The sequence below is a fragment of the Zeus faber genome (genome assembly GCF_960531495.2).
Source record: "Zeus faber genome assembly, chromosome: 14".
NCBI classification, from domain to species: Eukaryota; Metazoa; Chordata; class Actinopteri; order Zeiformes; family Zeidae; genus Zeus; species Zeus faber.
The window spans coordinates 26,068,847-26,082,535 of NC_137200.1; the positions used below are offsets into that span (position 1 = coordinate 26,068,847).

Sequence of the window (13,689 nt, forward strand, 5' to 3'; positions counted from 1 at the left end):
AAAAAAAAAAAAAACTGCGACAAAATGGCAACTGCTGAATTTGTTGCAGGGGAGAGAAAAGCTGTCAATTTCCAAGAGTAGAAAGATGATGGTGGAGAGCGGGTTGGACCCGGGGGCAGCTCAAGTGAGGGCCCGGGTCTGGGCGGACGACAGGCTCCGGTTCTGACGAACAGCCTGGATGAGTTGACACAACAGCGGTGCTGCTCCAATGCCGTCTGTTCTGCAGTGGAGGGAAATCTTTTCTCTAGCCCCATTTTTAAATAACACTCGTAATCACGTGCTCTATGTGTATGTGTTCGTTGTTTTTTATGTTTTATTTTTTCATACTTTAATTTACTTTTTTTGTTTCTTTGTTCTTTGGATGTTTAATTGCTTTTTATGAAATGCATATGGTTATCCCTATGGATATCCTTTGAAATTATGTAAATAAAGTTGTTGTTTTTTGTTTTTTTTTATCAAAAAATCTCTCTCTCTCTCTCTCTCTCTCTCTCTCCTTGATTAAACGAGTGAGTCGTGAACCAAAAAACAGCTCCGTCACCAGACGCCTCACATGGCAGTACGCCTCATCCAGTAAAAAGAAGACGCTCGTCCGTCTTCCTCCATCGCTTTACCTTTTGTTACTTGGCTTTTATTGTGTGTGTGTGCGTGTGTGTGTGTGTGTTTTATCAAAGGTTTTGTAAAGGGAACGCCTAGTGGGGTCAAACCTCCCCACACTGGAGATGACAAATACTTGTACTTTTAATACTTTAAGTACATATAGTACTATATACTGGAACTTATAAACTTTTACTTGAGTAGAAATATCCAGGTTTCCAGGTTGTTTTCTTTTTTGTTTTTCCATTGTAAAGTGTCCTTGGGTTTGTGATAGGCGCTATATAAATCCTAGTTATTATTATTATTATTATTATTATTATTAGGTGGTACTTTCGCTTTTGCTGTCGTCATTTTGGGTCCGGTTATCTGTACTTGTCCCTGAGTAAAAGGTCTGAGTGCTTGTTAACAAGAAGGTTGTGGGTTCGAAGCCGACTGTAGCGTCATTGTTTACTGGACAGAGAGGAGCAGAAAATCAAACTTGTTCTGATATAGCACATCCTTAAAGAAGACGAATAACTCAAACAGTACTGTGCCTTCCATCACTTAGACGGCAGTTGGAGAGCGCTGCTCCTCTGTGGAGGACCCGGAAAGACACGTCAGATGACACACTCCTACCGCTGCCATTGAGCAAGGCACTGGCTCTTTTCCCCCCACACACTCCAGCGTCTTGTTTTCCTTTGCTGTGCAGCATAATGGAACAGGCAGGTGTGAAATAGTGACCGTAACCCATTCAACCCAATTAAAAGCAGAATTCACATCGTCCGTGTGTCTGCGGGGATTATTTTGGCCAAAGTTCTGGTCGGATTCTTTAATTTATGTTGCGAGCCGTGCCCGATGTTGACATAATGCATTTGGACGTCACGGTCAATTCATTAACACTAGGGTCAGAAAAGGGCTTTAATGCCACAATCAGAGCAACTTTCAGATTATGGGAAACACTTCCTAATGACACTTCTCAAGAAGTTAGAGATCAGTGTTGATCATATGGAGAAAGTTTGCGACACCAGTGAATATAAACATTCTCCTGCTGGTCACCAAATCCTAGTAGTTTTACCAAACCATATTTGGAAAAATATTCCCAGTTTGAGTGATTAATTGCTGCATGAAGCCGAGTGATGACTTCTTCTGTTCTTGACGTTCAATGATGCGTACCAACCTTTTAGTGGTTTAAAACCTACATTCAAATATAGGCATATACAGAAGAAGAAGAATCATTTAATTTGTGGTGTGAATGCACTTATCACACAAACACACACACACACACATTCAGGGAGTGGTGGCTGGAGAAATTCAGCCTCCGTGTTTCTCCTATCCCAGCCGTCCTTCCTCCAGGGGGCAGCAGGAGCAGTGGGCAGCCCTCACTTCGATGGCCCCTGGGGACCAATTCCAGGTGTAGATATTGTGGTCAGGGACAGAACAGCAAGTGTTCTATATGGAGTATGTACTTTATAAATAACATACATATGCTATGTATATATGTGTTATTTATATATGCTGTATATATACAGTATATTTTTACTTAGCATAGTGCTTATCTGCCCTGTTAACTTCTGTTTACAGATTTGTATTTTATTCACTTTATTTTTATATGTATTATGCATTGCTTTGACACCTGAATTTCCCATCAGAGATGAATAATCCTGTGTGTATATATATTTTTTAATATAAATATTATTACATAATATTATAATGTAATAATAATATTTATAATAATATAATATTATTTAAAGTAAATAGTGTATATATATATATATATATATATATATATATATACACAGTGTATATGTAATTTACATTATAAGGCCAGTGACACAAATTATTGGCTCTAGGAGATGGTGGTATTATGGGATGGATGGAGATGGAGACAAGTGCAGCATTTAGCAGAGGGATGGGCAGTTGCCAGTATATATTTAGTCTGGATCCATTTACAGCTCTGGCTTGGAGGGTAGAGCCCCTGTTACTAAGAATAACCTCGGAGTGGAAATAGAATCAAACATGCATATTTTTTTCTTTCCCAGAAATGTGTGAAAATAAATATTTCAATGGAATTCATGGCGTAGAAAGAATTATGCAAAGGATTGTATTCACGGCTTTAAGAGAATCTGGAAGGTTGGCGTACGCCGTGTTTGAAGTGCACGTCTAATCCTCCCTCTCAGCGCGCTCCACAAAGGCTGCGTGTTGCTGCCGGCTCAGGGAGCGCCAACCCGGCACGGCTCCCCAGAGTCCGGACACCAAGGCCCCCGGGCCCCGGCAGCCCATAAACAGATGTGTCCTTGTCCCCAGCCAAGCACAGCCACTCAAGTGGCAAAGCAGGGGCCCAATAATTGTGAAGAATTGAAAGCTAAATATTGGCTTTATCTCCTCGGTAATAAAAGGGCCATGAAATTGATTTAATGCTGCAGCGCTTCTCTTGGGTGGCTTCTTACTGCGTGAGCACAAAACAATGAGCAGCAGCCATCTATTAATTAACCCTCCTAATCCTGCAAAGTTAAGCTCTCGCCACAACTTTGCCCACAACTAACTTCCAGGCCACTGGGTCTACTGGGTGTCATGACAATGGAGGGAAGAGGAAGATGGATTCAGCACTTAAGGAAAGGGAGGAGGAGGAGGAGGAAAAAAGGAGGAAAGGGGAAGATAGATTCAGCACTTAAGGAAAGGGAGAAGGAGGAGGAGAAGGATGTCTGTCTTATTATTATTATTATTATTATTATTATTATTATTATTATTATTGTTTTTGTTCGGAATTTGATTATTATTTTACTCCTCTTAATTTTCGTGGTTGAAAGTGTCTGGCGCACAGCAACCACCGAACCCACTGACGTGAACAAAGCGTCGTTGGATTTAGGGCAGTTCAGACATTTTGTGGTTCAAGTTTGATCAACATCGACACGTATTTGGAGCAGGAATGAGTGAAAAACCATTGCAAGTTTCCTGGAAGTAGCCGAAAACATTGGAAAAACACCAATACTGCATCATTATTTGCGTCGGTTTAGCGGCCACAAAAGCAGCGCTATCGCTTTGTGAATCAGCCCGAGTTCAATATTTAATTTTACCTCTTTCTTAAAACATTTGTAAATATTAGTACCCCAAGAAGGACTTATAACGTATATACGTATACACACACATACACACACGCACACACACACGCACACATACACACACACACACACGCACACACACAGTTATCTCATCAAACTAAGAGGGAAAGGGATGTTTCATTGTGGCCACTCTTTTTATTTATAGATATTATATTAATGTATAGAGCATTTAAGACGTTAGAAGGAAAACAGCACAAAAATAAATTAGAGCAAATAATGTTATGCAATAAATACAAATAACATTCTGCATCTTTTTAATTCTAAATGTTGAATAACGTAATTGGTGTCAAAAATGCTTCGATTTGTCCGACCTTTATTTCTAAACTGATATTTTATCGAATTTTCTTTCTTTTACTAATTTTTTTTTTTATTGAGAAATTAAGACGTGAGATCTACAGAAATGTTGAAAAACAATGAGATATATCACTTCCCGTGGGTTCTCTCACACACTGACATGTGCTTGTGTGTGTGCGTGTGTGTGTGTGTGTGTGTGTGTGTTTGTACGCGTGTGTTTGTACGCGTGTGTGTGTGTGTGTGTGTGTGTGTGTGTTTGTGTGTTTGTACGTGTGTGTGTGTGTCTGTGTGTGCGCAGGCTTCCCAGCAGCGGCATACGGACCGGTGGCGGCAGCGGCAGTGGCGGCGGCACGTGGCTCAGGTAGGGGCGCCCGTGGAAGAGGCGGCTACATGGCGTACCCACAGAGCGCAGGGCCAGGTAAACGCTCTGCGCACGTCCTGCTGCTGCGCTCTCCTGCACGCTCACGCACACACACGCACACACACACACGCACACACACGCACACACACACACGCAAACACATACACACACACACACACGCTGACATACACGCAAACACATGCACACTCTCACACACACACACACGCTGACATACACGCAAACACATGCACACTCTCACACACACACACACCCACATGCTCACACACACACTCACAACACGTACACACATGCTCGCACACGCTCACACACACACACACACACACACACATGTGCTCACACACACATACACACGCTCACACACACACGTTCACACACACATTACTTTACAAGTTCCCTGATTACAAAGGACCACATTGACATTTCTAGTACTTTAAACCGAGTATTCACAATAAAACTACTTCAGTCATGTCCAGTGTCCTGATATAACAGAGGCTATAATACTTCTGAAAGTACTACTGAGCGTTTATTCTCACGCAAATCATGATTACAATTTACAATAACAATATTCGTCTTTAAATCTATACAAATGCTAATGAATCCTGATTTCCAACCTAAAATAATAAGAATGCGTTAAAGTTAAAAGTACAGTTTGCAAAATATTATTTGCAAAGCAAATATTATTTTAGTGAACACATATACTGTGAAAAATGTACTTACTAATTTGCACCAAAGGCCCGGATGGAACATCCACTTCAAATTAAACCACAATTTAAATTCACTATGTATCTTTCATATTTAAGCATTGTTAAAATATTTCAACAGATTACAATCATTATTTCTACATTATTTCCAGTGTTATTGTGGAGCAGACGCAGTGGATTCAAGGAAGTTTATTTGACCCGAGCTCAGACCCAAACCAGAAGTAAATAGACATTAAGACGCTTTACACCAAACTGATCCATCACATGTGCCACTTCGCTGCTTGCTTGTTTTTCTTTTTCTACCATTCAGACCGATGTTGAAGAAATGATGTGACCATGTCGGTGGAATTCCAGGTTTCGTGTATTTCAGATAGTGAAATGCCGACTAGTTATGGAAAGGCTATCGATCTGCTAGCAGACATATGGATATGCTCCAATAATAGTTATTATAAATATTGATGCAGGCAGCAGTACACGGGGTCCAGTTTAGTTGTGTTAGATATTTATTGCGCTTACAAATTTTCGATTTTTACGACCACTCAGAGACGAACCGTGGATAGTTATAGCATTGGTTCATGATGTCACAAAGTGACTGTGTTCTCAGTGTAACGCCAATGTCCTTCAATTTTCGGTGAGAAATACGAAAAATGTTGTGGTATTTCTGTGAGTAATTACCATTGCACAACTTCTATTTTTCCGACGCCTTCCTGGATCTTGAACGCATCACTCGACTCGGCGTGGTCACGACTTTTTGTGGATTACATTTTTTATTTTTATTTTTTTCATTATTCCAGCAAAGTAATGGGGACCAGTGAGATAAAATATCAATAGAACAGATCCACAGACGTTTACCAGGTAAGAAGGTACATAAATATACAAGTAAACGTATAGTTTGTAATCTCTAACCACCGCGCACTGGACACGGTCCGAATGGACATTCTGAAACAGGACCTGTACATTTACAGTAAATAATGTGATGACGTCATAAAGCGTCTTCCTGTAAATCTCATCTCCTTCATTTTGTTTATGAATAGGGGCGTGTCGGTCAAGCAGGACCAGCTGGATATTTGGGATCAAAGTTGTTCCGTTTTTCGCTAATATCTGCACCACATGTGGATCGATTTGGATAAAATTTGAACCGCGACATGCTTGTGACATAGCAGTTTAAATGACACCTCAACCATATTCCTAGCTTCTGTAATCGTTGTGTTCCAGATACTTTTAGCCGGGTTGGACATATTTTGGCGTTGAAGCGTGTCTGTGATATCGATCAAATTCGGTCGTTTTTCCACAAGTTTCTGCTCCGTATGTGGATCGGTTTGGATGAAACTTCAACCACAAGATGTTTGTGACATACCGGTTCAAACAAGATGTAAACCATGATGTCTGCCGTTCTTCTGTTTCAAATAGTTTTCGATTTCAAAATTCTGAGAATTTTCCCCCAACATTATCAATAGCAATAATTATACCGAAACCAAATGTGGTAAAACTTCCAGTACAGGCTTTGTTTTGGTGGAAAATAGATCATAAAGATTCAGAACTGGTGAGTGCACTTCTAACGTGAGAACTTTGTCCAAACATTTTGCCATTTTCCTGAAATGGGTTTAACAAGGTGATTCAGGCAGACGGAAGACATGAAACACAAACTCCTGTTTCTTACACGTCAGTACTAGGAGTTATTCATTGGTAACGATTGCCTGGCTGCACGTTATCCTGCTTATCCTACGCTACTGACTGAATAAAGGGCTGACTTGATTTGAAATTATTTCATAACTAGTATGTCTAGTTTAAGAGCTTCCACTCGTCCACTCCAATACAGAGCTATTACCCTGCAAATGAATAAACTATTCACTGAAGCCAGGAGAAGTGGTTGCCCTGGCAACGGTCATTATTCAGAAATAACTGACTGCTTGAATCCGAATTGAGTATTCCACAGAGCTCCCTCGTAATGAAAGAATAATTTTGCTAATAATTTCCCCTGCAATTCTGTCAAGGTCCCGCTAGGGGGCCACCGACCTCAGTTTGGGAACCAATGGCATAGGGGGCTTGAAGACCATTTTTCCAAGTGCTTCAGGGTGACTGGTCTGACGGGGACGCCTTGGTTAGAACACATCCCACCAGCAGGGGGTGGTGACATCAAAGTGATGTCACTGTAACGTCACCGTGACGTCACCGCGACGTCACCGGGATGTCACCTACCTGAAAAATGTCCCAATTCTTATAGGATGCTGTAATCGCTAACTGAACATGAGTCACTTTCCACCTGAAGGAAAAGGAGGTATTTCTGTGTGAGATAAGTGTCACACGTTGTGGAACTGCTGTGTTGGTATCGCTCTATCACACAGGCTGTCGTGATATAGTTAAATATCGTCTTTTGCGCTTTATAGACTGTTCTACCGCTCAAATCAACGGTCAGAATATCCACATTAATGAGGATTGATTCTTGTTCTAGTCCGTGGAAGTCCTTCTGTTGCTGTTAGTCTGTATCTGGAGAGCGTCGCCCGTCCTCTCTTTAATTCCTCTTTCTTTTTTTTCTTTTTCCTTTGTTGAAAGACAGTATCTGCAGAATATATTATGTACACACTATACATTATTTGTTGTATACGTTCCAGTGGTTTGACCTCTGACCTCTGGCAGGGCCTCCCTGGCCATCGTCTCTTTCTCCCTTTTGTTTGAGGAGAAATCGGCTCGGCCCACGTCGTCTGGGAGCCCAGAGCTGAAAACAGTCAAATCCGTTGATTTCACCCGAGAAAAAGAGCAGGTTCCTGGTGCTCGTGTCAGGGTGGTGGTCAACCGGCTCGAGACAGAAACTTGTGACCCACAGCTCCTGTATGAGTGTTTAGATGAACCTAAATGTAAGGAGTGATGAAAGCTGCGTGTAGCTCATCCTCATGTCACCTGGATGTGAGAGCTCGCCGAAATATCGGAGTCGAGAGGGAACCGAGCCGCGAGGCCGTCTGCCCCGTGTCCGTCCAATTTAGGATGAATGTTCGATTCCCCTGGCTCCCGATGCTCCGCCTTCTTTTCTGTGGATCACACCTCCATCTGTTCTCTTCATTCTCTCTCTCTCTCTCTCTCTCTCTCTCTCTCTCTCCCTCCCTCTGATAATAGTTTAAATCTGTTTTTTCTTCTTTTTATCACATCACTGAACGTGGGCCAAATGACAGACTGGACCCTTTGAATAAATTAGGAGATTGGCGACGAACTGCAGGTCCGTTCGTTCCGGAAAACACCTGTCGTGCTTAAAGTGCCAGCCGAGTGCATTTAAGAATGTAAAGAAAGGGGAATTGAACAAATTGAAAATGAAAATTGCCTCGATGTCGGGCCTGACATGTAGTTCGTAGTTATCCATTTGAACCCTTTGAGAGTAGGGACGCAGAATCCTTTCGCAAAAAACGATCTGCATTTTGATCGTCATGGAGCTCAGTAATCTGATGCCCTCCTCCAGGTTTGAGCGCTCTGGATGCAGATGCTGCTCCGGACACCCAACAGAGCTGAGTATGAGGTGCAGCACGGAGCGGCATCAGAAAACCAAACTGCACTTTGGGGGGGGTTTTTTTGGTGTATTTTTTGGAGTTTTTTTTTTTTTTAAGTCATGTTTCATCCAGGCCGTCGTGGGGGCGGCGGCGCTCACAGCTGTGCTCGGCAGATGCACCCGCTCGGCTCCGCCTGGCCCCTCTGGGACGTTGCCGCTCCGACCTTTAGACGACAGAACACGACAAACTCAGCAAAACGCTTGGAAGAAAGTTCCCGCGGCGCAGAAATGCTGAAGCCGGAGATCTCATGAACAATCGTCGGTTCTGAGTTATTAATCGAGAGCATCGCTGGAGAACCAGAGGAACCAGACTAAGCAGAGGAACAAAGGAACCTGAAGAAGTAGAGGGACCTGAAGAACCAGAGGAAGCAGAGGAAGTAGAGGAACCTGAAGAACCAGAGGAACCAGAGGAAGTAGAGGAACCTGGAGAACCAGAGGAACCTGAAGAACCAGAGGAAGCAGAGGAACCAGAGGACCCAGAGGAACCTGAAGAACCAGAGGGAGTAGAAGAACCAGAGGAACCTGAAGAAGCTGAGGAACCAGAAGAACCAGAGGAAGTAGAGGAACCTAAAGAACCAGAGGAAGTAGAGGGACCTGAAGAACCAGAGGAAGCAGAGGAACCAGAGGATGCAGAGGAAGTAGAGGAACCTGGAGAACCAGAGGAGGTAGAGGAACCTGAAGAAGCAGAGGAAGCAGAGGAACCAAAGGAACCTAAAGAACCAGAGGAACCTGAGGAACCAGAGGAAGAAGAGGAACCAGAGGAGCCTGAAGAACCAAAGGAAGTAGAGGAACCAGAGGACACAGAGGAACCAGAGGAGGTAGAGGAACCTGAGGAAGCAGAGGAACCTAAAGAACCAGAGGAAGCAGAGGAACCTAAAGAACCAGAGTAAGTAGAGGACGCAGCGGAACCAGAGGAACTTAAAGAAGCAGTGGAACCAGAAGAACCAGAGGAAGTAGAGGAACCTGGACAACCAGAGTAACCAGAGGAGGTAGAGGAGTTAGAGGAACCAGAGGAACCTGAGGAAGCAGAGGAAGTAGAGGAACCTGAGGAAGCAGAGGAGGTAGAGGAACCTGAAGAACCAGAGGAAGTAGAGAAAACATAGGATGCAGAGGAACCAGAGGAAGTAGAGGAACCTGGAGAACCAGACAAAGTAGAGGAACATGGAGAACCAAGGAAGTAGAGGAACCAGAGGGACCTGAAGAACCAGAGGAAGTAGAGGAACCTGAAGAACCAGAGGAACATGATAAACCAGCAGAACTTGGAGAACCAGAGGAAGCAGAAGAACCCGAAGAACCAGAGGAAGTAGAGGAAGCAGAGGAACCTGAAGAACCAGAGGAAGAAGAGGAACCTGAAGAACAAAAAGTAGTAGAGCAACCAAAAGAACCAGAGGAAGCAGAGGAACCAGAGGAAGTAGAGGAATCTGGAGAACCAGAGGAAGTAGAGGAATCTGAAGAACCAGAGGAAGTAGAGAAACCATAGGATGCAGAGGAAGGAGAGGAACCAGTGGACGCAGAGGAACCAGAGGAAGTAGAGGAAGTACAGGAACCAGAGGACGCAGAGGAACCTGAAGAACCAGAGGAAGCAGAGGAACCTGGAGAACCAGAGGAAGTAGAGGAACCTGAAGAACCAGAGGAAGTAGAGAAACCATAGGATGCAGAGGAAGTAGAGGAACCAGAGGAAGTAGAGGAACATGAAGAACCAGAGGAACCTGAGCAAGAAGAGGAACCTGAAGAACCAAAGGTAGTAGAGCAACCAAAAGAACCAGAGGAAGCAGAGGAAGGAGAGGAACCTGAAGAAGCAGAGGAAGTAGAGGAACCTGAAGACGCAGATGAACCAGAAGAACCAGAGGGAGTAGAGGAATGTGAAGAACCAGATAAAGTAGCGGAACCAGAGGAACCGGAAGAACCAGAGGAAGTACAGGAGGCACTGCCAAAGTGGGTCGATACATCGCTGTAGATTGAGGTTTCCCACTCTGGGATCAGCTTGTTGGAATTTTTTGCGTTGCATTTTTGCCAGAAATAACAGAAGGAAAGAGGAAAAAATGAGGCATCAAGTAAATAGTGGCAAAACAGGGAACAGGGCGAACAAATCCAAGAAGAAATCATCTGCTAAAATTCATTAGCCAAGCCTCCCTGAACACAAAATGACAAGACATTAAATATGTATTATTTATAAAGTGACTGTGCTTTCTGAAAAGGATGTCTAGTGCTGTTAATTAGCCAGCCATTCATTCAGAAAAGATTATTTCAAAATGGAAAGTGAAAGCAAGGCAAGGCGGCAAAAGAGCTGTCTCCCCCTCCTCCGCCCTCTCTCTCCCCCTCCCTCCTTAAATGGAATAGCTAATTACGGCGGCTGTGGAATTCAAAGCAACATGGCAGGTTTATTTACAACTTGTGCAGAGCGGCACGCGCTGACGGCCACCGGGGAATGTGAGTGGCAACAGGAGAGCGAGGGAGGATTTCCTTTAAAGCGTTTAGTTCTTTTCAGGGAAACCTTGGTTCTGCCGCGTGTTTATCTTTGTGTCTCGGTGGCTTTCAGCGCACATTCTCTGTCATTTGGAAGATGCAAATATAACCAGTCGTGAGCTTAAAGGAGCCTGGAGATGGGGGGGGTGGGAGGAGACAGGGGGAGACGGGGGAGAAAATGGGAGGAGACAGGAGGGGATGGAGGAGAAGGTGGGAGAGGACAGGAGGGGAAGGTGGGAGGAGACGGGAGGAGATGGAGGGGAAGGTGGGAGGAGAGGGGAGGAGATGGGGGAGACGGGAGGAGACAGGAGGAGACGGGAGAAGATGGAGGAGACGGGGGGAGGCGGGAGGAGACAGAAGGAGATGGGGGAGGCAGGAGGAGACGGAGGAGAAAATGGGAGGAGACAGGAGGAGATGGAGGAGACGGGAGGAGATGGGGGAGACAGGAGGAGACGGAGGAGAAAATGGGAGAAGACAGGAGGACATGGAGGAGAAGGTGGAGAGAGGACAGGAGGGTAAGGTGGGAGGAGACAGGAGGAGACAGGAGGAGATGGGGGAGACAGGAGGAGACGGGAGGAGATGGGGGAGACAGGAGGAGACGGGAGGAGACAGGAGGAGATGGGGGAGACAGGTGGAGACGGAGGAGAAAATGAGAGGAGACAGGAGGACATGGAGGAGATGGAGGAGGAGAAGAGGGGAAGGGATGGAGGAAAAGAAGAAGACAGATAGAGATGGAGGAGGAGAAGCCAGGAAGAGATGGACGATCAGAAGACAGGGGGGGGGGGGGGTCCTCCTCCCCGGCAGCGTCACCGAGGGAAAGAGGGAAGGACAGGAGGAGGTGGGGAAGGGAGGATAATTATCAGTATAAATGAAGCCCCGTGAACGATCCGCTCTGCCGGGCCTCTCCATCTCGTCTCCAAGGCAACCTTAACACGCTCATTTGTTTTGTAGATGAGTAATTACATCCAATTAGTGCGCGGTGGAAAAAAAGAAAGTCCAACGAGGAGCCCATTGTTCTGCTTAGATTTTGTGAATATTAATAGTTGGACGGTCTGAGGCACAGCGATATGATCGGTGATACTAATGCAGCTGTGGGCGCAGTCTGCCCAGTTCCAGTGGCCGCTGATGAGGATACATGGGAGATGAGTGTGTTGCTACGTGCTTCACAGCGTCCAGCTGCCGACGCCCCGGCGCCTCTTACCTGCGCCTGTCGTATTCCATCTACGTCCAACACCGTGGCATGCAGCTCTCTGAGCGCTTTATGGAAATTTCAGTTCTGGGTCACGGGGAGGGAGCAGCGAAAGAAACCAGAGCGTCAAATCCGGTTCAGCTCAGGCGAAAAGCTAAGTTTACTTGATGGGAACGTTGTCAACTCGGTATTAGACCGGCATTTCCTGCTTCTTGTAGTCGGTGGCAATACGGCCAAAGATGTTCAACGATTCCCCGAGATCCAATCTGGGAAAGTGTCGGCCTCGTCAGAGTGGGTTGGATTACCTATTCATTTTGCATTAACCCCTTCTGATAGTGTTTGGGGGGTACTATAGGAAGGAAGTGGAAGTGCTTTTAGTTTAGTTTTTGTTAAGTTACCTGAGACAGCAGTTTTGAAGTGGTTGATCACCGGTAGAATTTATTGGAAACATGCATTGTAAACTCCACCCATCTCAAAGGAAAACTGTATTTTTTAACTCAAGCCTTATTTTTGTAATGTGTAGTACAATGGGGCAATCGTATTCATTTCGATTTAAAAGATTCTCACGCTCGGGTTGACTCCCAATGATGGAAAAATAAGCCCCCCCCAAAATAAAGGTTAAAAAATCAGATTTCCCTCAACAACGTTAGCAGCAACATCAACTCTTTTGATCCAGACGCTTCCAGAAGCTCAACCAGACAGAGGTGCACGGTGCCCTTACACCGTTTTTACACCAAAATGAGAGTGAATATGCGTCATGTGTCCAGTGTGATTGGGGGAAAAATACAGGAGAAAGCAGCGCAGAGTATCCATGCCCGCCCAATGTGCGGTACCCGGAGAGCCCCGATTCTCTAGGCACTGTGCTCGGTCCTTTGGCGACGGGAAGAGGAGAAGCTCCTCCGGCCGGGGTGGCTCGGAACCCGCCGGGGAACGTGGGGGTTCCCTCCATTCAGTGCCGTCGGAGCGGTCCCCGTCGGAGCGGTCCCCACACTCAAAACATTTCATGCAGGAAAAAAAAGTCAATAACTTCTGATTTTGATTTTGGATTCTACAAGTAAATGGGATGTGAAATGACGAATGATACACGGATATTCCTGTCTATCAATGCGCCAACGTCCGGAACTTCAACGCGTGACACTTCGCGGCAAGAATGAAAACGATCAAGAATGATCGGGTCGACCCGGTGGTTATGTTTCCATCACTGCAAATCGGAGCCGGAGCCGATAAAAACCAGTGACTACCACAGAGTCATTTGCCCGGGTGTAACCTTTCCCACTAAACAAAAAAAGCCAGATGTTAGCGGGCGTTGGTTGTTCATTTTTGTGCAGTCGGAAAGGGGCTTTAGAAACCTGATGAGGTTAGAAAGATTTTGAATTGTCTCACTTTAAGCAGATACCAACAAGTTTTTTGCAAATGTAAGTCATAGCATC

At 44.9% G+C, this 13,689-nt stretch overlaps 1 protein-coding gene across 3 annotated transcripts in view; it reads left to right on the forward strand.

The window, feature by feature from the left end:
- LOC307240572 (RNA-binding protein Musashi homolog 2) overlaps positions 1-13,689 on the forward strand; it is a 229,858-nt gene that overhangs the window by 205,941 nt on the left and 10,228 nt on the right. For 2 of the 3 annotated variants that reach the window (XM_080014390.1, XM_080014391.1), the window contains exon 11: positions 4,285-4,404. In XM_080014390.1, coding sequence (XP_079870516.1) covers positions 4,285-4,404 — 120 coding nt within the window. The remainder of the gene's footprint in view (positions 1-4,284; positions 4,405-13,689) is intronic. The other variant, XM_080014392.1, reaches the window with a different exon arrangement.